Raw genomic sequence first — 26980 nt, 5'->3', positions numbered from 1 at the left:
TTCCCCATGCTAATGACCCCCTTCCCCATGCTAATGACCCCCTTCCCCATGCTAATGACCCCCCTTCCCCATGCTAATTACCCCTTCCCCATGCTAATGACCCCCTTCCCCATGCTAATGACCCCCTTCCCCATGCTAATGACCCCCCTTCCCCATGCTAATGACCCCCTTCCCCATGCTAATGACCCCCTTCCCCATGCTAATGACCCCCTTCCCCATGCTAATGACCCCCCTTCCCCATGCTAATGACCCCCCTTCCCCATGCTAATTACCCCTTCCCAATGCTAATGACCCCCCTTCCCCAAGCTTATGACCCCCTCCCCCATGCTAATGACCCCCCTTCCCCAAGCTAATGACCCCCCTTCCCCATGATAATGACCTCCTTCCCCAAGCTAATGACCCCCCTTCCCCAAGCTAATGACCCCCCTTCCCCATGATAATGACCCCCCTTCCCCATGCTAATGACCCCCCTCCCCATGCTAATGACCCCCTTCCCCATGCTAATGACCCCCCTTCCCCATGCTAATGACCCCCCTCCCCATGCTAATGACCCCCTTCCCCATGCTAATGACCCCCTTCCCCATGCTAATGACCCCCTTCCCCATGCTAATGACCCCCCTTCCCCATGCTAATGACCCCCCTCCCCATGCTAATGACCCCCCCTTCCCCATGCTAATGACCCCCTTCCCCAAGCTAATGACCCCCTTCCACAAGCTAATGACCTCCCATCCCCATGCTAATGACCCGCCTTCCACAAGCTAATGACCCCCCTTCCCCATGCTAATGACCCCTTTCCCCAAGCTAATGACCCCCCTTCCCAATGCTAATGACCCCCTTTCCCCAAGCTAATGACCCCCCTTCCCCATGCTAATGACCCCCTTTCCCCAAGCTAATGACCCCCCTTCCCCATGCTAATGACCCCCTTTCCCCAAGCTAATGACCCCCCTTCCCAATGCTAATGACCCCCTTCCCCAAGCTAATGACCCCCTTCCCCAACTTAATGACCCCCCATCCCCATGCTAATGACCCGCCTTCCACAAGCTAATGACCCCCCTTCCCCATGCTAATGACCCCCCTTCCCCATGCTAATGACCCCCCTTCCCCAAGCTAATGACCCCCCTTCCCCATGATAATGACCCCCCTTCCCCAAGCTAATGACCCCCCTTCCCCATGATAATGACCCCCCTTCCCCATGCTAATGACCCCCTTCCCCAAGCTAATGACCCCCCTTCCCCATGATAATGACCCCCCTTCCCCAAGCTAATGACCCCCCTTCCCCATGATAATGACCCCCCTTCCCCAAGCTAAAACCTACATTGCATTCAGGCTTCTCGGCACTGAGCTGGGACAGGCCCAGCCATAGGGCCACAGCTCTGTGTGTAACACTATGCAGAGTTTAGAGGTTCAGCAAGATCACTGCACCCTTGTCCCATTCTTTCTACAGAACAATAGAAGTTCATTAGGCCCCTCCCACCTCCAGCCCCACCCCCTGAGCTACAGGTGCTGCCTCCATAAACAGTGCAGATCCTATTGATTCAGGTAATTGCCCCCCCCGTGTAACAGATAGCGCCGTATGGAGAATGGTTGGACCCGCCGGCTCGTTATGGAAATGCGGCGCTCTGTGCCATACACAATGTACCCATCGTTAATGAGAGCTATTAACATGCCTTGAACACAGGCCAAGTCGTTAGGATGCAATTTATTTCCATACTGGATACAGAGTCGCAGAAACAAGTTGCTTCGTCTTAAAAAAGTAAAGTCGATTGGGGGTCAGAGAATGCGGCTTTAGCGCGGCGTCTGGCGGGGTCTCTGCGTGGGGCTGTAAGTGCTCCTTGGGGCATTTGTGGGTGTCAAACACTTACTGCAGCTTCTCAGAATCTTAATGAAGGGGTTCAGCTCCTGCCGACACTTGGTATCAATGAGCTCCTTAAATAGCGCTCCTCGGGGGCGGGGCCCACTGCTGAGAGTCTGCCTATTGGCTGGGAAGGTGCATGGGACCTGCGCGTTGGCTCAGACTTAACCTGCCCAACCTGGGGGCCTTAATAGTCATGTGTCCAAAAGGAGAAGCATTGTCACACCTTAGAATGGGCAATAAGTGTGTGTGTGGGGGGGGGGGGTTGTGCTACTATGGGGATTGGGGGCATTTCCTGCCAAACTACAATGAGACAGTGAGACAGTAGGGCAAGAGGGAGACAGTAGGACAAGATGGAGACAGTAGGGCAAGATGGAGACAGCAGGACAAGATGGGGACAGTAGGGCAAGATGGAGGCAGTAGGGCAAGATGGGGACAGTAGGGCAAGATGGGGACAGTAGGACAAGATGGAGACAGTAGGGCAAGATGGAGACAGTAGGGCAAGATGGGGACAGTAGGGCAAGATGGAGACAGTAGGGCAAGATGGAGACAGCAGGACAAGATGGAGACAGCAGGGCAAGATGGAGACAGTAGGGCAAGATGGAGACAGTAGGGCAAGATGGAGACAGTAGGGCAAGATGGAGACAGTAGGACAAGATGGAGACAGCAGGGCAAGATGGAGACAGTAGGACAAGATGGAGACAGTAGAGCAAGATGGAGACAGTAGGACAAGATGGAGACAGTAGGGCAAGATGGAGACAGTAGGGCAAGATGGAGACAGTAGGACAAGATGGAGACAGCAGGGCAAGATGGAGACAGTAGGACAAGATGGAGACAGTAGAGCAAGATGGAGACAGTAGGACAAGATGGAGACAGTAGGGCAAGATGGAGACAGTAGGGCAAGATGGAGACAGTAGGGCAAGATGGAGACAGTAGGGCAAGATGGAGACAGTAGGACAAGATGGAGACAGTAGGACAAGATGGAGACAGTAGGGCAAGATGGAGACAGTAGGGCAAGATGGGGACAGTAGGGCAAGATGGAGACAGTAGGGCAAGATGGAGACAGTAGGGCAAGATGGGGACAGTAGGACAAGATGGAGATAGTAGGGCAAGATGGAGACAGTAGGGCAAGATGGAGACAGTAGGACAAGATGGAGACAGTAGGGCAAGATGGGGACAGTAGGACAAGATGGAGATAGTAGGGCAAGATGGGGACAGTAGGGCAAGATGGAGACAGTAGGGCAAGATGGAGACAGTAGGGCAAGATGGAGATAGTAGGGCAAGATGGAGACAGTAGGGCAAGATGGAGACAGTAGGACAAGATGGAGACAGTAGGGCAAGATGGGGACAGTAGGACAAGATGGAGATAGTAGGGCAAGATGGAGACAGTAGGGCAAGATGGAGACAGTAGGACAAGATGGAGACAGTAGGGCAAGATGGGGACAGTAGGACAAGATGGAGATAGTAGGGCAAGATGGAGACAGCAGGGCAAGATGGAGACAGTAGGGCAAGATGGAGACAGTAGGGCAAGATGGAGACAGTAGGGCAAGATGGGGACAGTAGGAGAAGATGGAGACAGTAGGACAAGATGGAGACAGTAGGACAAGATGGAGACAGTAGGGCAAGATGGAGACAGTAGGGCAAGATGGAGACAGTAGGGCAAGATGGGGACAGTAGGAGAAGATGGAGACAGTAGGACAAGATGGAGACAGTAGGACAAGATGGAGACAGTAGGGCAAGATGGAGACAGTAGGACAAGATGGAGACAGTAGGGCAAGATGGGGACAGTAGGACAAGATGGAGATAGTAGGGCAAGATGGAGACAGCAGGGCAAGATGGAGACAGTAGGGCAAGATGGAGACAGTAGGGCAAGATGGAGACAGTAGGGCAAGATGGGGACAGTAGGACAAGATGGAGATAGTAGGGCAAGATGGAGACAGCAGGGCAAGATGGAGACAGTAGGGCAAGATGGAGACAGTAGGGCAAGATGGAGACAGTAGGGCAAGATGGGGACAGTAGGAGAAGATGGAGACAGTAGGGCAAGATGGAGACAGTAGGACAAGATGGAGACAGTAGGGCAAGATGGGGACAGTAGGACAAGATGGAGATAGTAGGGCAAGATGGGGACAGTAGGGCAAGATGGAGACAGTAGGGCAAGATGGAGACAGTAGGGCAAGATGGGGACAGTAGGACAAGATGGAGATAGTAGGGCAAGATGGAGACAGTAGGGCAAGATGGAGACAGTAGGACAAGATGGAGACAGTAGGGCAAGATGGGGACAGTAGGACAAGATGGAGATAGTAGGGCAAGATGGAGACAGCAGGGCAAGATGGAGACAGTAGGGCAAGATGGAGACAGTAGGGCAAGATGGAGACAGTAGGGCAAGATGGGGACAGTAGGAGAAGATGGAGACAGTAGGACAAGATGGAGACAGTAGGACAAGATGGAGACAGCAGGGCAAGATGGAGACAGTAGGGCAAGATGGAGACAGTAGGGCAAGATGGGGACAGTAGGAGAAGATGGAGACAGTAGGACAAGATGGAGACAGTAGGACAAGATGGAGACAGTAGGACAAGATGGAGACAGTAGGACAAGATGGAGACAGTAGGACAAGATGGAGACAGTAGGACAAGATGGAGACAGTAGGGCAAGATGGAGACAGTAGGGCAAGATGGAGACAGTAGGGCAAGATGGGGACAGTAGGAGAAGATGGAGACAGCAGGGCAAGATGGAGACAGTAGGGCAAGATGGAGAGTTGTATCTCGGGGCCACAGTGCTACTTTGCTCACATTGCAGCTGACGCTGTGGGAATATTAGAGATTCCGTGAGTCCAATTAGACAGCACACGAGTGTTTTCCTTACAAAGTGTTTGTGGGGCCCCCGGTGACTCCCTGTCTGTTCCTGTAACAAATGTTCCACAAATTAACGGCATTTAATTGATCGCTCCCGGCCGTCCCCGTTTCAGATACAAGCTCTCTGCCGGATTAAAGGAGAAGTCTCCCGCTGCAGGAATTAATGCGACTAATGATTATTCTCTTTGCTTGCGTCTGATCCGCACTAATACCCCAGGATTAATTACACTGCCTGGGGGGGGGGGGGGGGGGGTATATCCCCGGGGTATTTAGAGATGCAGCAACTCATTTTGTCTCCTCTTTCCCTTCCAGGTGATTTTGATTCTGACAAAACTCTACGACTTCAACTTGGGGAGTGTGACGGAGAGCTCTCTCTGGAGGTAAGTACCTACTTCATAAACCCCCCCCCCTTGGGGTATAAACTGTAAAATGATCTGTAGATGTACCGCGCTTAGCTGCTCGGAATCAACTGCAGTCTGCAGCATTATTGCTCTGTCTGCTGCCCCCTGATGGTGGCAAAGGGTAACAGGGTCTCTGCAGGTGAAATCACACTAACAGACAATTCCGCCTACATAGTCGTTGAGGTTGATAAAAGACCCGCCCACCGAGCTTCACCCACTGTCTGGCCTGCCAATCAGGTCTGAGTGTCAGCAGCATCACTTTTCATGCAATGTGATTGGATGTGACTTGGAGAGAGTTGCAGCCCCCCCACGTTATCCCGGCGCAGCCCCCCCCCCCATCAGCTCAGATGATTTATTGCTGGGAGTTCCCGGCACAGATGCTGCTCCTAAACTCCCCCCCCCCACCCCCCCAATTCTGCTGAATCCCCCAAAACCCTGACGTTTCCAGCACAATGCTAATTAATTGTTCTGAGCCCCGAGCGCCGCACATTGTGTTTTCCAGATGTTTTTGCCTCAATCTCTCAACTGATTCGTGTGGAGCCTGGAAATGAGCAGAGTCTGCCCGGCCCCGGGCCTTATTTACTAAGAGCGGGGCAAAGTGGGGGACACGGTCCATCATGTTTTCCTTTCCCTCTTTGTGACTTGATTTCCTCAGTTTCGGTCCTTGTGTCACATTACTGCCCCCCCCCCCCCAAATCTGTCTCCTGTACGGACTGAACTGTTCTAACTGCCCCTATACATGCCAGCCTTGTGCCCCACTGATGGAATAGTAACTGCCCAACCGTCTGCCCCTATACATGCCAGCCTTGTGCCCCACCGATAGAATAGTAACTGCCCAACCGTCTGCCCCTATACATGCCAGCCTTGTGCCCCACCGATAGAATAGTAACTGCCCAACCGTCTGCCCCTATACATGCCAGCCTTGTGCCCCACCGATAGAATAGTAACTGCCCAACCATCTGCCCCTATACATGCCAGCCTTGTGCCCACTGATGGAATAGTAACTGCCCAACCGTCTGCCCCTATACATGCCAGCCTTGTGCCCCACCGATAGAATAGTAACTGCCCAACCATCTGCCCCTATACATGCCAGCCTTGTGCCCCACTGATGGAATAGTAACTGCCCAACCGTCTGCCCCTATACATGCCAGCCTTGTGCCCCACCGATAGAATAGTAACTGCCCAACCGTCTGCCCCTATACATGCCAGCCTTGTGCCCCACCGATAGAATAGTAACTGCCCAACCATCTGCCCCTATACATGCCAGCCTTGTGCCCCACTGATGGAATAGTAACTGCCCAACCGTCTGCCCCTATACATGCCAGCCTTGTGCCCCACCGATAGAATAGTAACTGCCTAACCATCTGCCCCTATACACGCCAGCCTTGTGCCCCACTGATGGAATAGTAACTGCCCAACCGTCTGCCCCTATACATGCCAGCCTTGTGCCCCACCGATAGAATAGTAACTGCCTAACCATCTGCCCCTATACATGCCAGCCTTGTGCCCCACTGATGGAATAGTAACTGCCCAACCATCTGCCCCTATACATGCCAGCCTTGTGCCCCCACTGATGGAATAGTAACTGCCCAACCGTCTGCCCCTATACATGCCAGCCTTGTGCCCCACCGATAGAATAGTAACTGCCTAACCATCTGCCCCTATACATGCCAGCCTTGTGCCCACTGATGGAATAGTAACTGCCCAACCGTCTGCCCCTATACATGCCAGCCTTGTGCCCACTGATGGAATAGTAACTGCCCAACCATCTGCCCCTATACATGCCAGCCTTGTGCCCACTGATGGAATAGTAACTGCCCAACCATCTGCCCCTATACATGCCAGCCTTGTGCCCCACTGATGGAATAGTAACTGCCCAACCATCTGCCCCTATACATGCCAGCCTTGTGCCCACTGATGGAATAGTAACTGCCCAACCGTCTGCCCCTATACATGCCAGCCTTGTGCCCACTGATGAATAGTAACTGCCCAACCGTCTGCCCCTATACATGCCAGCCTTGTGCCCCACTGATGGAATAGTAACTGCCCAACTGTCTGCCCCTATACATGCCAGCCTTGTGCCCCACTGATGGAATAGTAACTGCCCAACCATCTGCCCCTATACATGCCAGCCTTGTGCCCCACTGATGGAATAGTAACTGCCCAACCATCTGCCCCTATACATGCCAGCCTTCTATGCATCCCCCCCCCCCCTCTGCTTTTGTGCTCCCCTCTTTCTCCTTCCTCCTCCTACCTACCAGCTTTGTGAGTCACCCTCAGAGGCAGGTCTCTCTATCACCAGAAGTGTTTGTTTAAACAGAGAGAATGAGCTCTGCATAAACAACCCCATGCCCAGCCATTGCTGGTGCCTCAGGCTTACAGATAAGGAGAGGTTTATTATTAATGTGAACTCAAGCTTAAAAGTGAAGTAATAAATGCTGTGAGTGTCTGTCCTATTGCCCTCGCCCCAAAGTGTTGCACTTCCATTGCCGCACATCTGTCTGTGAGATAAAGGGCAGCCCCGGTGCTTATGTGAGAATATTGGGGACCCCCAAGTGAGAGTGGAAGGTGCAAGTGGGGTTCAGTTCCATTAGTGAGGGGGCACGGGGCAGGGATATTGTGCAGCCGCCGCTGAATCACAAATGAGAATAAACCATCTGTTTCTTTGCCCCCTTTGACTTTCAGCCGCTGTAGGAGGAGACGGGGCCCCCAATTCCCCCGGTCCCTTTCTATAAATCACAGCGTCGCTGTCACTGATTCTTATCTGAAGGTTACGGAAAAAATCCGCCCCCCCCCTCATCCAGCGCCTCGTTACTTTGCACAATTACTTACACAAACCTGCCCTTATACCCCCCCCCCGTGGCCCCCAGCAATCCCATTACCTGTGAGAGCGCCCCCCCCCCAACATAAGCCACTTTCTCTGGGTTAATTATGGGGCTGAACTGCAGCATTTGCTAATTAGTGCAAAAATCAGCTTAATCTCTGGCAAAATTATACATTCCATTAGAATTGATCCGCAAATGCGACTTACCATAAGGTGCCTTTGTCAGGTCCGACTCCTGACGGGGAGAAGTTTATTATTCTGCTGCGTCTACAGAAATGTAATGGCGGAAACGGACTTTCCTCAATGAACCCATGTTCTGTCAGCTAGTGGTGCATTATGGGAGTTTACTAAGTACGGGCAGGGCCTAGGTAGGTACCTAATATATAGGGGCAGAGACAGGGGAAAGTGTTGGAAGGGTTACTGCCTGCCCTGCTCTCATTTCCCTACAGAAATAGGGGTTGGTAGCACTAGGTAGGTACCTAATATATAGGGGCAGAGACAGGGGAAAGTGTTGGAAGGGTTACTGCCTGCCCTGCTCTCATTTCCCTACAGAAATAGGGGTTGGTAGCACTAGGTAGGTACCTAATATATAGGGGCAGAGACAGGGGAAAGTGTTGAAGGGTTACTGCCTGCCCTGCTCTCATTTCCCTACAGAAATAGGGGTTGGTAGCACTAGGTAGGTACCTAATATATAGGGGCAGAGACAGGGGAAAGTGTTGGAAGGGTTACTGCCTGCCCTGCTCTCATTTCCCTACAGAAATAGGGGTTGGTAGCACTAGGTAGGTACCTAATATATAGGGGCAGAGACAGGGGAAAGTGTTTGGAAGGGTTACTGCCTGCCCTGCTCTCATTTCCCTACAGAAATAGGGGTTGGTAGCACTAGGTAGGTACCTAATATATAGGGGCAGAGACAGGGGAAAGTGTTGGAAGGGTTACTGCCTGCCCTGCTCTCATTTCCCTACAGAAATAGGGGTTGGTAGCACTAGGTAGGTACCTAATATATAGGGGCAGAGACAGGGGAAAGTGTTGGAAGGGTTACTGCCTGCCCTGCTCTCATTTCCCTACAGAAATAGGGGTTGGTAGCACTAGGTAGGTACCTAATATATGGGGGCAGGGAGTTCATATTAATGTGCTGTGGGTATCGGACACTTATTAGACTTTCTCAGAAAGTGAACATATAATTCAGTGTTTCCCTGTACTGAATAGGAGTAAATAGAGTAAATAAAAATAAGCAGAATAAATAATATAAAATGTTTGAAATTTCTGCTTTTCGGTTCTATTTTCGGAGCAGAATCCATTATCCTTTGTTTTTGCCCATAACAAACCCAGCAGTGCCGGATCCAATAAAGAGAATTAGTTCTAATGCAATAGGGGAATGTAGCACCGGGGCACTTAGTGCATTTCTATTCAGGTCTAAAAGGCTCGGGCTTTGTAGTTACAGAAGTGCCGCAACCTGGTGTGACCCCCCCACTGCGCTCTCTCCTACCGAGTATAATCCCCCAAAGTCTGTAGCAGAAAAGAAAGAACTGCAACCGAGAATGAGTGCCCAGTACTGCCCCCCCCAAGTACTGCCCCCCCTTACTGCCCCCCCAAAGTACTGCCCCCTCATACTGCCCCCCCCAAGTACTGCCCCCCCCACAGTACTGCCCCCCCATACTGCCCCCCCAGTACTGCCCCCCCAGTACTGCCCCCCCCAAGTACTGCCCCCCCCAGTACTGCCTTATGTCTGTCCCATCTAGTCTGTCCCTTCCCCTATCTACCTAAAGAGCTCAGGCTTATCCCCCCCCCAGTACTGCCTTATGTCTGTCCCATCTAGTCTGTCCCTTCCCCTATCTACCTAAAGAGCTCAGGCTTAACAACACCCCCCCCCAGTACTGCCTTATGTCTGTCCCATCTAGTCTGTCCCTTCCCCTATCTACCTAAGAGCTCAGGCTTAACAACACCCCCCCCCCCCAGTACTGCATTATGTCTGTCCCATCTAGTCTGTCCCTTCCCCTATCTACCTAAAGAGCTCAGGCTTATCCCCCCCCCCCCAGTACTGCCTTATGTCTGTCCCATCTAGTCTGTCCCTTCCCCTATCTACCTAAAGAGCTCAGGCTTATCCCCCCCCCCCTCCCCCAGTACTTCCTTATGTCTGTCCCATCTAGTCTGTCCCTTCCCCTATCTACCTAAAGAGCTCAGGCTTATCCCCCCCCCCCTCCCCCAGTACTTCCTTATGTCTGTCCCATCTAGTCTGTCCCTTCCCCTATCTACCTAAAGAGCTCAGGCTTATCCCCCCCCCCTCCCCCAGTACTTCCTTATGTCTGTCCCATCTAGTCTGTCCCTTCCCCTATCTACCTAAAGAGCTCAGGCTTATCCCCCCCCCCAGTACTGCATTATGTCTGTCCCATCTAGTCTGTCCCTTCCCCTATCTACCTAAAGAGCTCAGGCTTATCCCCCCCCCCCCCAGTACTGCCTTATGTCTGTCCCATCTAGTCTGTCCCTTCCCCTATCTACCTAAGAGCTCAGGCTTATCCCCCCCCCCCCCCCCCAGTACTTCCTTATGTCTGTCCCATCTAGTCTGTCCCTTCCCCTATCTACCTAAAGAGCTCAGGCTTATCCCCCCCCCCAGTACTGCCTTATGTCTGTCCCATCTAGTCTGTCCCTTCCCCTATCTACCTAAAGAGCTCAGGCTTATCCCCCCCCCCAGTACTGCCTTATGTCTGTCCCATCTAGTCTGTCCCTTCCCCTATCTACCTAAAGAGCTCAGGCTTAACAACCCCCCCCCCCCAGTACTGCCTTATGTCTGTCCCATCTAGTCTGTCCCTTCCCCTATCTACCTAAGGAGCTCAGGCTTATCCCCCCCCCCCCAGGGAAAAGTCGCCAAAATTAAGAAGCGGTAACATTTTTAGCGCACACTAAAAATAGCGCACGTTATTTCGCACTTTAGTGAATCGGGCCCTAGATGTTTTGAGGTTCCTTTGGGTTTAATGGGCCAGTTAGTGTCTCATAGGGTCACATGGGGATGGGGGCCCCAAAGAGAGAAGGGGGGGTCAGTCATTGGGCTTTGCCCCCCCCCCCATTGCCCCAGCAGAACACTGAATCTCTGTCACATTGAGATGATTCCGGTGCCGTTTCCCCGCCGAAGATATTTATGGGAACAATAAACACGGAGGCGTTGGAATATTTCATGGGATTGTTTATCCTCGGCTCACACATTCCGTGGATCTACAGTCGCCCCTTTCATTGCTGGTAAAAAGCCTAATGGGCACGTGCAGGAAAAGAAGGATTTTACGGCGTTTTTCTCTGCTAAATAAATACGGCATTGCCGCCATAAAAGCGCCGTAAATAGCGTTCAATGAGCTTTCGGCCGCTCGCTGGATCCACGTTATTGCACTTAATCCGCTCCCATGAAATAAAATCCTCAAATAATTCCCCAACCTTCTATCCATAGAGTGATAGCGAGTATCTAATGTTTCCCCAGATCTGAATCCGCCAGATAAACCCCCTCACTGACAGAATCCGCCGCACAGCGAAGGGCAAATAAATTATCCGCACAAAACCGCGCGGCCCGGCCGGCCAATCAGATACTGGGGGAGCAGAGTTTACGGGACGCAGCCTCTTCCTTATCACATAAAAGTCTATTCTTGTCCCATTAATGTGTCATTCCCCGGTAGCGCCAAATTAATCTAATGGCCGCCGCGTATCGAACCGTCCATTTATTCCTTCTAAACCCCGAACCATCAGATAAGGGGAGAGTCTGATATAGAGGCAGGTTTATATTTCAGCCGTGTAATCTCTCATGTCTGGGGTGATTGATTGCAATTAACTGTTACCTCCCTGTAACGATTTGTATTTCTATTCATGAGTCGGAATTAATGTAACATTATCATTGTGTCATTTTCTCCTGTAAATAATAATAATCGTCCCCCCTAACTGGCCTTCAGGCTGGGCCCCCTTAGCCCATAACAAGGTTACAGATATATAGAAACATTGGGGTAACAGTCACCCTGCTATAGTTCCAGGGGTACCCAGGGCACAAATAAGCACCCCAAATCCCCCCCTAACTGGCCTTCAGGCTGGGCCCCCTTAGCCCATAACAAGGTTACAGATATATAGAAACATTGGGGTAACAGTCACCCTGCTATAGTTCCAGGGGTACCCAGGGCACAAATAAGCACTCACCCCAAATCCCCCCCTAACTGGCCTTCAGGCTGGGCCCCCTTAGCCCATAACAAGGTTACAGATATATAGAAACATTGGGGTAACAGTCACCCCGCTATAGTTCCAGGGGTACCCAGGGCACAAATAAGCACTCACCCCAAATCCCCCCCTAACTGGCCTTCAGGCTGGGCCCCCTTAGCCATAACAAGGTTACAGATATATAGAAACATTGGGGTAACAGTCACCCTGCTATAGTTCCAGGGGTACCCAGGGCACAAATAAGCACTCACCCCAAATCCCCCCCTAACTGGCCTTCAGGCTGGGCCCCCTTAGCCCATAACAAGGTTACAGATATATAGAAACATTGGGGTAACAGTCACCCCGCTATAGTTCCAGGGGTACCCAGGGCACAAATAAGCACTCACCCCAAATCCCCCCCTAACTGGCCTTCAGGCTGGGCCCCCTTAGCCCATAACAAGGTTACAGATATATAGAAACATTGGGGTAACAGTCACCCCGCTATAGTTCCAGGGGTACCCAGGGCACAAATAAGCACTCACCCCAAATCCCCCCCTAACTGGCCTTCAGGCTGGGCCCCCTTAGCCCATAACAAGGTTACAGATATATAGAAACATTGGGGTAACAGTCACCCCGCTATAGTTGCAGGGGTACACAGGGCACAAATAAGCACTCACCCCAAATCCCCCCCTAACTGGCCTTCAGGCTGGGCCCCCTTAGCCCATAACAAGGTTACAGATATATAGAAACATTGGGGTAACAGTCACCCCGCTATAGTTCCAGGGGTACCCAGGGCACAAGCACTCACCCCAAATCCCCCCCTAACTGGCCTTCAGGCTGGGCCCCCTTAGCCCATAACAAGGTTACAGATATATAGAAACATTGGGGTAACAGTCACCCCGCTATAGTTCCAGGGGTACCCAGGGCACAAATAAGCACTCACCCCAAATCCCCCCCTAACTGGCCTTCAGGCTGGGCCCCCTTAGCTCCAACTTTTTTTATCTTGCCCTACTGTCCCCATCTTTTCCTACTGTCCCCATCTTGTCCTACTGTCTCCATCTTGCCCTACTGTCTCCATCTTGCCCTACTGTCCCCATCTTGCCCTACTGTCTCCATCTTGCCCTACTGTCTCCATCTTGCCCTACTGTCTCCATCTTGCCCTACTGTCTCCATCTTGCCCTACTGTCTCCATCTTGTCCTACTGTCTCCATCTTGTCCTACTGTCCCCATCTTGCCCTACTGTCCCCATCTTGCCCTACTGTCTCCATTTTGCCCTACTGTCTCCATCTGTAGACTAACGACAGGAATATCTTTACCCCCCAGATCCACAGACTATGGGACGACCTATGAGAAGTTCAATGAGAAGGTCGGGCTGAAGACTGTGCTGAGTTATTTGTATGTGAGTCCCACTAACAAGAGAAAGGTGAGTCCCGGCCCTGACCCAGCTGGGCCCAAGAGTAAAAACTCTGCTTGTTCCAATTGCCCATTAGCATCTGAGGGAACACTGGGGAGGGTTCAGGCAGGAACGGCCCATGTGAATGTATGGGGGGGGAATATCTCATTGTCACTGGGACCAACGGCCAAACCGCTTACATGTAAATTCCTCTGCTAAATAATTCACTTGGGCAGAAAATCCATTCGCTCCCATTGATCCAAATCATTTGCATTGAAACTGGGCTTTTGGGATGTTCTGGCTGCGGGGCCCGGAGATGGTTCCGCCCATCCCTGGGGGGGGGTGTCTCCTCATTGTCACTGGATGGGGGACCTTCCTGGGACTTTAGCGGGGTAGTTGTTACCAGAGCTGCCTTTGGGGTGGGGGTGCAAATAATGGGTCACATGGTACCCGCAGTAGCACAGGATGGAAACAGTAGGGCAAACAGTGTAACTTCACTTCACAGGGGCAATAAATATGGGGCAATTCGGGATATTTTGCCCGACATGTCTTTTTAGGAACCTCAAACATTTGGGTCGGTCCAATATTACCAAGATCCAGGGATTTGCTCAAACTCATCAGCTGACGCTCAGCCTGTATGGGGGAGAAGCTGCTGATCCATAATCCCAGTGCTATTGGGGTGCAGAACTGGGACTGTTGGTTCTGATCCGGTACTGGCAGAGGGTATGAAAGGGGAGTTACTGGTTGTACTGGACCTGCCAGTTAGTAACAAGGATTGTACTGTTTGGGTTGTGCAATGGGGCCCCCCTTCCTCCCCTGGGGGTACCATGTTTTTATATGGAGCTGTAGCTAATAACAAGGCATTGCCATGGGGGTAATATTAAATACCCCCCTCAGGGTATATGGTAGGTATTTTGGTGGCTTGTACCCGTTCCTGGTGTGGATATGTGCCAAGTGAGTAGCTGCCCAGGCACCGGGGGGCACTGAGTACCCAGGGAATTCTGGTGTAAAATCATTGTGTTTGGGGGCTTTGATATTTTTGGGGTGCCCCTCCCTACCCTGCGCCCCGGCAATGTAACCCATTTGGCAGCAGGCAACTCCGCCTCCCCCATAATAATGAATATTCCACTAATTGTATCTGACAGAGGTGGGTGGGGGCTCTGCACTAACCCCCCCATTGCCCGGCTGTCTGTCTCCTTGGCTCCGAGCCCTGCGTTCTGCCCCCGACTGGGGCTGATTTCTGTTATTCTCGCCTTCCGTGGAGCCTGCGGTTCAGCGGGTGATTTTGTGAAGCTAAAAGTGTAACATCGACTCCTAATTGATTTTCTGGTGAGAAGACTAATTACTGGAGCCGCCATATCTCCATAGCCGGTGATTTCATTGCAACCAGGGATGTTGTTGAACTACGAGTCCCAGGCAGAGCGCTTGGCTGTACAGACACAACCGTTACGGATAAATGATGGGCTCCTCCATGTCTGAGAGATCAAAGGTATCGATTAACCGCCCTGATCAATCATTCTGATGTCTCAGTGATAATCCAACCATCAGAGGTCACTTGGGGGGTCGCGGGGGCCGCAGAGGGGCCCGGATAATTAATGGACAGTTTTTCATTACCCGTGTGATTCGTTTATTCACAGGACATCGCCAACATCCAAAATGGAGTAAATCAGTACTTTGTCACATCTCCTGTCTATTCACATAGGGTGATCCAAGCAACTAAAGGGCAGATGTCTATATGTCTCCATCTTGTCCTACTGTCCCCATCTTGCCCTACTGTCTCCATGTTTCCCTACTGTCTCCATCTTGCCCTACTGTCCCCATCTTGCCCTACTGTCCCCATCTTGCCCTACTGTCTCCATCTTGCCCTACTGTCTCCATCTTGCCCTACTGTCTCCATCTTGCCCTACTGTCTCCATCTTGCCCTACTGTCCCCATCTTGCCCTACTGTCCCCATCTTGCCCTACTGTCTCCATCTTGCCCTACTGTCCCCATCTTGCCCTACTGTCCCCATCTTGCCCTACTGTCTCCATCTTGCCCTACTGTCTCCATCTTGTCCTACTGTCCCCATCTTGCCCTACTGTCTCCATGTTTCCCTACTGTCTCCATCTTGCCCTACTGTCTCCATCTTGTCCTACTGTCCCCATCTTGCCCTACTGTCTCCATGTTTCCCTACTGTCCCCATCTTGCCCTACTGTCTCCATCTTGCCCTACTGTCTCCATCTTGCCCAACTGTCTCCATCTTGCCCTACTGTCCCCATCTTGTCCTACTGTCTCCATCTTGCCCTACTGTCTCCATCTTGTCCTACTGTCTCTATCTTGCCCTACTGTCTCCATCTTGTCCTACTGTCTCCATCTTGTCCTACTGTCTCTATCTTGCCCTACTGTCTCCATCTTGTCCTACTGTCTCCATCTTGCCCTACTGTCTCCATCTTTTCCTACTGTCTCCATCTTGTCCTACTGTCCCCATCTTGCCCTACTGTCTCCATCTTGCCCTACTGTCCCCATCTTGTCCTACTGTCTCCATCTTGCCCTACTGTCTCCATCTTGTCCTACTGTCTCCATCTTGCCCTACTGTCTCTATGTTGCCCTACTGTCTCCATCTTGCCCTACTGACTCCATCTTGTCCTACTGTCTCCATATTGTCCTACTGTCTCCATCTCGCCCTACTGTCTCCATCTCTCCCTACTGTCTCCATCTTGCCCTACTGTCTCCACCTTGCCCTACTGTCTCCATCTCGCCCTACTGTCTCCATCTCTCCCTACTGTCTCCATCTCTCCCTACTGTCTCCATCTTGCCCTACTGTCTCCACCTTGCCCTACTGTCTCCATCTCTCCCTACTGTCTCCATCTCGCCCTACTGTCTCCATCTCTCCCTACTGTCTCCATCTTGCCCTACTGTCCCCATCTTGCCCTACTGTCTCCATCTTGCCCTACTGTCCCCATCTTGCCCTACTGTCTCCATCTTGCCCTTCTGTCTCCATCTTGCCCTTCTGTCTCCATCTTGCCCTACTGTCTCCATCTTGCCCTACTGTCTCCATCTTGCCCTACTGTCCCCATCTTGCCCTACTGTCTCCATCTTGCCCTACTGTCCCCATCTTGCCCTACTGTCTCCATCTTGCCCTACTGTCTCCATCTCTCCCTACTGTCTCCATCTTGCCCTACTGCCTCCATCTTGTCCTACTGTCTCCATCTTGCCCTACTGTCCCCATCTTGCCCTACTGTCCCCATCTTGCCCTACTGTCTCCATCTTGCCCTACTGTCTCCACTGATGCCCCACTGAGCTGCCCTGGGGCACATTTAATAAGGAGAATCTTTAGTCATTGTTGTCGGGGAATTAATCCTATTTCTGCTGCTTTAGAGAACGATTAGAATATTCCGGATATGGGATGTGCCATTAACCCTTTAGTAGAGTTGGAGACATTGCGCCTTCAATATAATCCTGGGACGCAATTGGTCACTTTTACCCCAACTGTTGGGATCCAATTAAGTCTCTGTTTCTCATCATTAGTCCAAGTCTTTTCATTTCTCTAGAAGCCTCGTTAGATCTGCAAATTAATTTCCTTTCATTTCGGCTTCTTACAAGCAGCGACCCCCCCTCTGCTGCCCCCGCCCCGGGGTAACGCTCAGGGGGTTGAGGGGTTAATGCAGGGAACGTATTGTAGTTACTGGGAATAAGACTCGAGCTTTGATGCGATGATACAATATTAATACACAATCCCCTCGGGTTTGGGCCGATCTGGTTCAGAAATATCATCCGGAAATCGGAAAAAAACATGAACTCTCCAGACAGAACCCGAAGCTGAATGATGTTGTGTCTGTGGCTCATTGTACCGTCTGGGTCGGATCCAGCGCCTGCCGGGGGGGGGGGCAGTCATGCGGGGAATGGATTTGTCTTTCACTCCCACAAACACTTTCATGATACAGAGAAAAAAACAAATAAGTCGCCCGGGAACCTTTAGCCGAATGTGGATCCGGGACTGTTAGTATGGGACCCCCTGCCCCCCAACATCCCATTCCCAAGCCAAAGGGGTTAATATGAAGTTGCCCCTCCCCTTGCTGCTATAACTGCCCCTACCCTTCTGGGAAGGTTCCCACTAGATGTTGGAACAGGGTTGCTGGGAGTTGCTCCCATTCAGCCACAAGAGCATTAGTGAGGTTGGGCAGTGATGTTGGGGGTCAGGCTCACAGTCGGGGTTCCATCCCACAGGGGGGCAGTTGGGTTGCCCCTCCCCTTGCTGCTATAACTGCCCCTGCCCTTCTGGGAAGGTTCCCGCTAGATGTTCCCTTCTACCTACAGACAAACATTCATGGAAAAAAAAAGTCGTTTTAGGAAAATAATTTACTTTACTAATAAAAAAGTTGCGGTTATGTTTGCGCGGTTGGATGGGGGAATTTATTTCCCGCCGCCGCGTCTCTGTTTTTCTATTTCCTTTCTGACAATAAGCGGCCGCGATATCTCACTTTTTTGTCGCTCACAATTTTTATTGGATTTTGGAGACAAAACAAGTCAATCTGAGGTTATTGCGGAACGAGGGGAGACGTCGCCCTAATTATCCCCCTCGCTGTTTATTTGCTGATACGTTTCCCAGGGACAGAAATATTGTTGCACTGATAAAGCTCATGTTAATAATGAAATGGATCCAGGGCCACTATCGGTAATCATGGGGCCCCATACTAATAAGTATTAACCCCATTGGTCACCTGGGCCCCCCAATGGTGACTCCCCAATCCACCCTGCCCATTCCATTCGATACCAAAATGTCACCCATGACTTTAGCAAACCCCGCCCACTCTGCTACAAGCTCCGCCCTTCTCAACTTGTAAATCACACCTCCATGTCTCTTGGGGGCCCTCCTGCCCCAGCGCCCTGACTGGGATACATTGCCGCTTATAGGGCTGTTCTACCCCAATAAGGGGTAATTATATCTTAGTTGGGATCAAGTACAGGTACTGTTTTATTATTACAGAGAAAAGGGAATCATTTAACCATTAAATAAACCCAATAGGGCTGTTCTGCCCCAATAAGGGGTAATTATATCTTAGTTGGGATCAAGTACAGGTACTGTTTTATTATTACAGAGAAAAGGGAATCATTTAACCATTAAATAAACCCAATAGGGCTGTTCTGCCCCAATAAGGGGTAATTATATCTTAGTTGGGATCAAGTTGGGATCTACCCCGTGTGTAACCCACAGGTGATTGTCCCTTTAAGTCCCAGCCTGCGGTATTTGTAAATAAAGCTGTCAGCGCCGGAGGAGACGGTAAATAAAGAGATCAGCATTTCTTGGCGCCTGCGAGCGGCACAGTCATTTGTCTGTATGAGGAGAGCGACTACCGGGAGATTCATTACAAATAACTGCGGCTTCTGCTGCCTGAGAAATCCTCTCACAAACGGCCCATTTATCTCACTTTGGCCGCACAGAATCCCCCAAACAATGAGGCGCTGGAAAAATGGTGGTTCCGTGTGTGGAGATGGTCCGTCGGCTTCCAGTGACCCAGCAACGGTTCCGGTGTTTGGCCCAGTAGTACTGCAGGGACCCCCAGGAACCCGAAATCCCAGGAGGCTTAGTTTGGGTCTGGGCCAGAACAGGACATTTGGGTCTGGGTCTAGTTGTGTGATATGGGCAGGTCCAAACACAGTTGTGCCATAAGCAGAACGTCCAGTTTAAGTCTGGGCCTAGCTGTGGTACGGGCAGAACGTCCAGTTTAAGTCTGGGCCTAGCTGTGGTACGGGCAGAACGTCCAGTTTAAGTCTGGGCCTAGCTGTGGTACGGGCAGAACGTCCAGTTTAAGTCTGGGCCTAGCTGTGGTACGGGCAGAACGTCCAGTTTAAGTCTGGGCCTAGCTGTGGTACGGGCAGAACGTCCAGTTTAAGTCTGGGCCTAGCTGTGGTACGGGCAGAACGTCCAGTTTAAGTCTGGGCCTAGCTGTGGTACGGGCAGAACGTCCAGTTTAAGTCTGGGCCTAGCTGTGGTACGGGCAGAACGTCCAGTTTAAGTCTGGGCCTAGCGGTGGTACGGGCAGAGCCTCCAGTTTAAGTCTGGGCCTAGCTGTGGTACAGGCAGAACATCCAGTTTAAGTCTGGGCCTAGCTGTGGTACGGGCAGAACGTCCAGTTTAAGTCTGGCCTAGCTGTGGTACGGGCAGAACGTCAGTTTAAGTCTGGCCTAGCGGTGGTACGGGCAGAACGTCCAGTTTAAGTCTGGGCCTAGCTGTGGTACGGGCAGAACGTCCAGTTTAAGTCTGGGCCTAGGGCTGTGGTACGGGCAGAACGTCCAGTTTTAGTCTGGGCCTAGCTGTGGTACGGCAGAACGTCCAGTTTAAGTCTGGGGGCCTTAAGCTGGTGGTACGGCAGAACGTCCAGTTTAAGTCTGGGCTAGCTGGTGGTACGGGCAGAACGTCCAGTTTAAGTCTGGGCCTAGCTGTGGTACGGGCAGAACGTCCAGTTTAAGTCTGGGCCTAGCTGTGGTACGGGCAGAACGTCCAGTTTAAGTCTGGGCCTAGCTGGTGGTACGGGCAGAACGTCCAGTTTAAGTCTGGGCCTAGCGTGGTACGGGCAGAGCCTCCAGTTTAAGTCTGGCCTAGCGGTGGTACGGGCAGAACGTCCAGTTTAAGTCTGGGCCTAGCTGTGGTACGGGCAGAACGTCCAGTTTAAGTCTGGGCCTAGCGTGGTAGGGCAGAACTTCCAGTTTAAGTCTGGGCCTAGCTTCCGTTGGTACGGGGCAGAACATCCAGTTTAAGTCTGGGCCTAGCTGTGGTACGGGCAGAACGTCCAGTTTAAGTCTGGGCCTAGCGTGTGGTACGGGCAGAACGTCCAGTTTAAGTCTGGCCTAGCTGTGGTACGGGCAGAACGTCCAGTTTTAAGTCTGGGCCTAGCTGTGGAGGGCAGAACGTCGTTTTAAGTCTGGGCCTAGCTGTGGTACGGGCAGAACGTCCAATTTAAGTCTGGGCCTAGCTGTGGTACGGGCAGAAACGTCCAATATAAGTCTGGGCCTAGCTGTGGTACGGGCAGAACATCCAGTTAAAGTCTGGGCCTAGCTGTGGTACGGGCAGAACATCCAGTTAAAGTCTGGGCCTAGCTGTGGTATGGGCCAGAACGTCCCAGTTTAAGTCTGGGCCTAGCTGTGGTACGGGCAGAACATCCAGTTTAAGTCTGGGCCTAGCTGTGGTACGAGCAGAAACATCCAGTTTAAGTCTGGGCCTACTGTGGTACGGGCAGAACATCCAGTTTAAGTCTGGGCCTAGCTGTGGTACGGGCAGAACATCCAGTTTAAGTCTGGGCCTAGCTGTGGTACGGGCAGAACGTCCAATATAAGTCTGGGCCTAGCTGTGGTACGGGCAGAACATCCAGTTTAAGTCTGGGCCTAGCTGTGGTACGGGCAGAACGTCCAATATAAGTCTGGGCCTAGCTGTGGTAACGGGCAGAACATCCAGTTTAAGTCTGGGCCTAGCTGTGGTACGGGCCAGAACGTCCAATATAGTCTGGGCCTAGCTGTGGTACGGGCAGAACGTCCAATATAAGTCTGGGCCTAGCTGTGGTACGGGCAGAACATCAGTTAAGTCTGGGCCTAGCTGTGGTACGGGCAGAACATCCAGTTTAAAGTCTGGGCCTAGCTGTGGTAACGGGCAGAACGTCCAGTTAAGTCTGGGCCTAGCTGTGGTACGGGCAGAGCGTCCAATATAAGTCTGGGCCTAGCTGTGGTAATGGGCAGAACGTCCAGTTAAAGTCTGGGCCTAGCTCTGGTACGGGCAGAGCGTCCAATATAAGTCTGGGCCTAGCTGTGGTACGGGCAGAAGCGTCCAGTTTAAGTCTGGGCCTAGCTGTGGTACGGGCAGAGCGTCCAATATAAATCTGGGCCTAGCTGTGGTACGGGCAGAACGTCCAGTTTAAGTCTGGGCCTAGCTGTGGTACGGGCAGAGCGTCCAATATAAGTCTGGGCCTAGCTGTGGTACGGGCAGAACGTCCAGTTTAAGTCTGGCCTAGCTGTGGTACGGGCAGAACATCAGTTTAAGTCTGGGCCTAGCTGTGGTACGGGCAGAGCGTCCAATATAAGTCTGGGCCTAGCTGTGGTACGGGCAGAACGTCCAGTTTAAGTCTGGGCCTAGCCTGTGGTATGGGGCAGAACGTCCAGTTTAAGTCTGGGCCTAGCTGTGGTACGGGCAGAACATCCAGTTTAAAGTCTGGGCCTAGCTGTGGTACGGGCAGAACATCCAGTTTAAGTCTGGGCCTAGCTGTGGTACGGGCAGAACGTCCAGTTTAAGTCTGGGCCTAGCTGTGGTACGGGCAGAACGTCCAGTTTAAGTCTGGGCCTAGCTGTGGTACGGGCAGAACATCCAGTTTAAGTCTGGGCCTAGCTGTGGTACGGGCAGAGCGTCCAATATAAGTCTGGGCCTAGCTGTGGTATGGGCAGAACGTCCAGTTTAAGTCTGGGCCTAGCTGTGGTACGGGCAGAACTCCAGTTTAAGGTCTGGGCCTAGCTGTGGTACGGGCCAGAACGTCCAGTTTAAGTCTGGGCCTAGCTGTGGTACGGGCAGAGCGTCCAATATAAGTCTGGGCCTAGCTGTGGTATGGGCAGAACGTCCAGTTTAAGTCTGGGCCTAGCTGTGGTATGGGCAGAACGTCCAGTTTAAGTCTGGGCCTAGCTGTGGTACGGGCAGAACGTCCAGTTTAAGTCTGGGCCTAGCTGTGGTACGGGCAGAACGTCCAGTTTAAGTCTGGGCCTAGCTGTGGTACGGGCAGAACGTCCAGTTTAAGTCTGGGCCTAGCTGTGGTACGGCAGAACGTCCAGTTTAAGTCTGGGCCTAGCTGTGGTACGGGGCAGAAGGGCGTCCAGTTTTAAGTCTGGGCCTAGCTGTGGTACGGGCAGAGCGTCCAGTTTAAGTCTGGGCCTAGCTGTGGTACGGGCAGAACGTCCAGTTTAAGTCTGGGCCTAGCTGTGGTACGGGCAGAGCGTCCAGTTTAAGTCTGGGCCTAGCTGTGGTACGGGCAGAACGTCCAGTTTAAGTCTGGGCCTCTGATAGGCTCTGATAGGCTGGGCTGGGTAATGACACATTCTGATAGGCTGCTCTCAGGGTAAGGTGTGTATTTGGGCTAAGAATAAGCCTGCGGGGCTTTTTCCCATATCCCACTCTCTCACTCCATGAATATGTGTCTCCATAAAGCCCAGATCTACCTCTCCCTGAATTGCACACCTCATTGGAGTCTGCTCCATCTCTCCCTGACTGACCCACCCTGTGAGTCTGCTCCATCTCTCCCTGACTGACCCACCCTGTGAGTCTGCTCCATCTCTCCCTGAATGACCCACCCTGTGAGTCTGCTCCATCTCTCCCTGAATGACCCACCCTGTGAGTCTGCTCCATCTCTCCCTGAATGACCCACCCTGTGAGTCTGCTCCATCTCTCCCTGAATGACCCACCCTGTGAGTCTGCTCCATCTCTCCCTGAATGACCCACCCTGTGAGTCTGCTCCATCTCTCCTGAATGACCCCCTGTGAGTCTGCTCCATCTCTCCCTGAATGCACCCACCCTGTGAGTCTGCTCCATCTCTCCCTGAATGACCCACCCTGTGAGTCTGCTCCATCTCTCCCTGAATGACCCACCCTGTGAGTCTGCTCCATCTCTCCCTGACTGACCCACCCTGTGAGTCTGCTCCATCTCTCCCTGAATGACCCACCCTGTGAGTCTGCTCCATCTCTCCCTGACTGACCCACCCTGTGAGTCTGCTCCATCTCTCCCTGACTGACCCACCCTGTGAGTCTGCTCCATCTCTCCCTGACTGACCCACCCTGTGAGTCTGCTCCATCTCTCCCTGAATGGCCCACCCTGTGAGTCTGCTCCATCTCTCCCTGAATGACCCACCCTGTGAGTCTGCTCCATCTCTCCCTGAATGACCCACCCTGTGAGTCTGCTCCATCTCTCCCTGAATGACCACCCTGTGAGTCGCTCCATCTCTCCCTGAATGACCCACCCTGTGAGTCTGCTCCATCTCTCCTGAATGGCCCACCCTGTGAGTCTGCTCCATCTCTCCCTGAATGACCCACCCTGTGAGTCTGCTCCATCTCTCCCTGAATGACCCACCCTGTGAGTCTGCTCCATCTCTCCCTGAATGACCCACCCTGTGAGTCTGCTCCATCTCTCCCTGAATGACCCCACCCTGTGAGTCTGCTCCATCTCTCCCTGAATGACCCACCCTGTGAGTCTGCTCCATCTCTCCCCTGACTGACCCACCCTGTGAGTCTGCTCCATCTCTCCCTGAATGACCCACCCTGTGAGTCTGCTCCATCTCTCCCTGACTGACCCACCCTGTGAGTCCATGCTCCCACCCTGTGAGTCTGCTCCATCTCTCCTGAATGACCCACCCTGTGAGTCTGCTCCATCTCTCCTGACTGACCCACCCTGTGGAGTTCTGCTCCATCTCTCCCTGGAATGACCCACCCTGTGAGTCTGCTCATCTCTCCCTGAATGACCCACCCTGTGAGTCTGCTCCATCTCTCCTGAATGACCCACCCTGTGAGTCTGCTCCATCTCTCCCTGAATGACCCACCTGTGAGTCTGCTCCATCTCTCCCTGAATGACCCACCCTGTGAGTCTGCTCCATCTCTCCCTGAATGACCCACCCTGTGAGTCTGCTCCATCTCTCCCTGAATGACCCACCCTGTGAGTCTGCTCCATCTCTCCCTGAATGACCCACCCTGTGAGTCTGCTCCATCTCTTCCCTGACTGACCCCACCTGTGAGTCTGCTCCATCTCTCCCTGAATGGCCCACCCTGTGAGTCTGCTCCATCTCTCCCTGACTGACCCACCCTGTGAGTCTGCTTCCATCTCTCCCTGAATGACGCCACCCTGTGAGTCTGCTCCATCTCTCCCTGAATGACCACCCTGTGAGTCTGCTCCATCTCTCCCTGAATGACCCACCCTGTGAGTCTGCTCCATCTCTCCCTGAATGACCCACCCTGTGAGTCTGCTCCATCTCCCGATGCCACCCTGACTGCTCCACCCCTGACTGACCCACCCTGTGAGTCTGCTCCATCTCTCCCTGAATGACCCACCCTGTGAGTCTGCTCCATCTCTCCCTGAATGACCCACCCTGTGAGTCTGCTCCATCTCTCCCTGAAATGACCCACCCTGTGAGTCTGCTCCATCTCTCCCTGACTGACCCACCCTGTGAGTCTGCTCCATCTCTCCCTGAATGACCCACCCTGTGAGTCTGCTCCATCTCTCCCTGAATGACCCACCCTGTGAGTCTGCTCCATCTCTCCCTGAATGGCCCACCCTGTGAGTCTGCTCCATCTCTCCTGAATGACCCCACCCCCTGTGAGTCTGCTCATCTCTCCCTGACTGACCCACCCTGTGAGTCTGCTCCATCTCTCCCTGAATGGACCCACCCTGTGAGTCTGCTCCTATCTCTCCCTGAATGACCCACCCTAGTGAGTCTGCTTCCATCTCTCCCTACCATTGACCCAGCCCTGTGAGTCTGCTCCATCTCTTCCTAGAATGACCCCACCCTGGTAGTGCTGCTCCAGTCTCTCCTGAATGACCCACCCTGGTGAGTCTGGCTCCCATCTCTCCTGAATGACGCCACCCTGTGGAGTCCTGCTCCAATCTCTCCGCTGAATGGACCCACCCTGTGAGTCTGCTCCATCTCTCCCCTGAATGACCCACCCTGTGGAGTCTGCTCCATCTCTGCCCTGACTGGACCCCCCGTGAGTCTGCTCCATCTCTTCCCTGAATGACGCCACCCTGTGGAGTCTGCTCCATCTCTTCACCTGACTGACCCCGACCCTGTGAGTCTGCTCCATCTCTCCGCTGAATGGCCCACCCTGTGAGTCTGCTCGCATCTCTCCCTGACTGAACCCACCCTGTGAGTCTGCTCCACTCTCCCTGGACTGACCCACCCTGTGGAGTCTGCTCATCTCTCCTGAATGACCCACCCTGTGGAGTCTGCTCCATCTCTCCCTGAATGACCCACCCTGTGAGTCTGCTCCATCTCTCCCTGAATGACCCACCCTGTGAGTCTGCTCCATCTCTCCCTGAATGACCCACCCTGTGTGAGTCCTGCTCCATCTCTCCCTGAAATGACCCACCTGTGAGTCTGCTCCATCTCTCCCTGAATGACCCACCCTGTGAGTCTGCTCCATCTCTCCCTGAATGACCCACCCTGTGAGTCTGCTCCATCTCTCCCTGAATGACCCACCCTGTGAGTCTGCTCCATCTCTCCCTGAATGACCCACCCTGTGAGTCTGCTCCATCTCTCCCTGACTGACCCACCCTGTGAGTCTGCTCCATCTCTCCCTGAATGACCCACCCTGTGAGTCTGCTCCATCTCTCCCTGAATGACCCACCCTGTGAGTCTGCTCCATCTCTCCCTGAATGACCCACCCTGTGAGTCTGCTCCATCTCTCCCTGAATGACCCACCCTGTGAGTCTGCTCCATCTCTCCCTGAATGGACCCACCCTGTGAGTCTGCTCCATTCTCCCTGACTGACCCACCCTGTGAGTCTGCTCCATCTCTCCCTGAATGGACCCACCCTGTGAGTCTGCTCCATCTCTCCCTGAACTGACCCACCCTGTGAGTCTGCTCCATCTCTCCCTGAATGACCCACCCTGTGAGTCTGCTCCATCTCTCCCTTGAATGACCCACCCTGTGAGGTCTGCTCCATCTCTCCCTGAATGACCCACCCTGTGAGTCTGCTCCATCTCTCCCTGAATGACCCACCCTGTGAGTCTGCTCCATCTCTCCCTGAATGACCCACCCTGTGAGTCTGCTCCATCTCTCCTAATGACCCACCCTGTGAGTGCTCCATCTCTCCCTAATGGCCCACCCTGTGAGTCTGCTCCATCTCTCCCTGACTGACCCACCCTGTGAGTCTGCTCCATCTCTCCCTGAATGGCCCACCCTGTGAGTCTGCTCCATCTTCTCCCCTGACATTGAGCCCACCCTGTGAGTCTGCTCCATCTCTCCCTGATGACCCACCCTGTGAGTCTGCTCCATCTCTCCCTGAATGACCCACCCTGTGAGTCTGCTCCATCTCTCCCTGAATGACTGACCCACCCTGTGAGTCTGCTCCATCTCTCCCTGAATGACCCACCCTGTGAGTCTGCTCCATCTCTCCCTGACTGACCCACCCTGTGAGTCTGCTCCATCTCTCCCTGACTGACCCACCCTGTGAGTCTGCTCCATCTCTCCCTGATTGACCCACCCTGTGAGTCTGCTCCATCTCTCCCTGAATGACCCACCCTGTGAGTCTGCTCCATCTTCCCCAGCAGGTTGGTGGGTATCTATGAGAATAAAGGGCAAGTAATTTCCGGTTTAATAGCGGCTGCCGTTTGTCCCTAATGGGGAAAATGATTTGTTTGGAAGAAGCGATTGATTAAGTCCGACGCGGCGCTGGTTCTGTTCCCGGCCCGGTGGCAATTACAAATGGCGCCGCCGAGTTCTGCCAGGAGGTTCCTTCCAACGGGACTTTGTTTATTGGCACTTAATGAAATGCAATTAATCT

At 52.8% G+C, this 26980-nt stretch overlaps 1 protein-coding gene across 1 annotated transcript in view; it reads left to right on the top strand.

Annotated features, from left to right (window-relative positions):
• sorcs3 (sortilin-related VPS10 domain containing receptor 3) overlaps nucleotides 1-26980 on the top strand; it is a 225124-nt gene that overhangs the window by 61121 nt on the left and 137023 nt on the right. Inside the window, exons 2-3 of the mRNA XM_031905700.1 lie at nucleotides 5017-5084; nucleotides 13414-13513. Coding sequence (XP_031761560.1) covers nucleotides 5017-5084; nucleotides 13414-13513 — 168 coding nt within the window. The remainder of the gene's footprint in view (nucleotides 1-5016; nucleotides 5085-13413; nucleotides 13514-26980) is intronic.

Source organism: Xenopus tropicalis, chromosome 7 (assembly GCF_000004195.4).
Source record: "Xenopus tropicalis strain Nigerian chromosome 7, UCB_Xtro_10.0, whole genome shotgun sequence".
Taxonomy (NCBI): domain Eukaryota; kingdom Metazoa; phylum Chordata; class Amphibia; order Anura; family Pipidae; genus Xenopus; species Xenopus tropicalis.
This window is presented reverse-complemented; position numbering and strand designations above follow the sequence as displayed.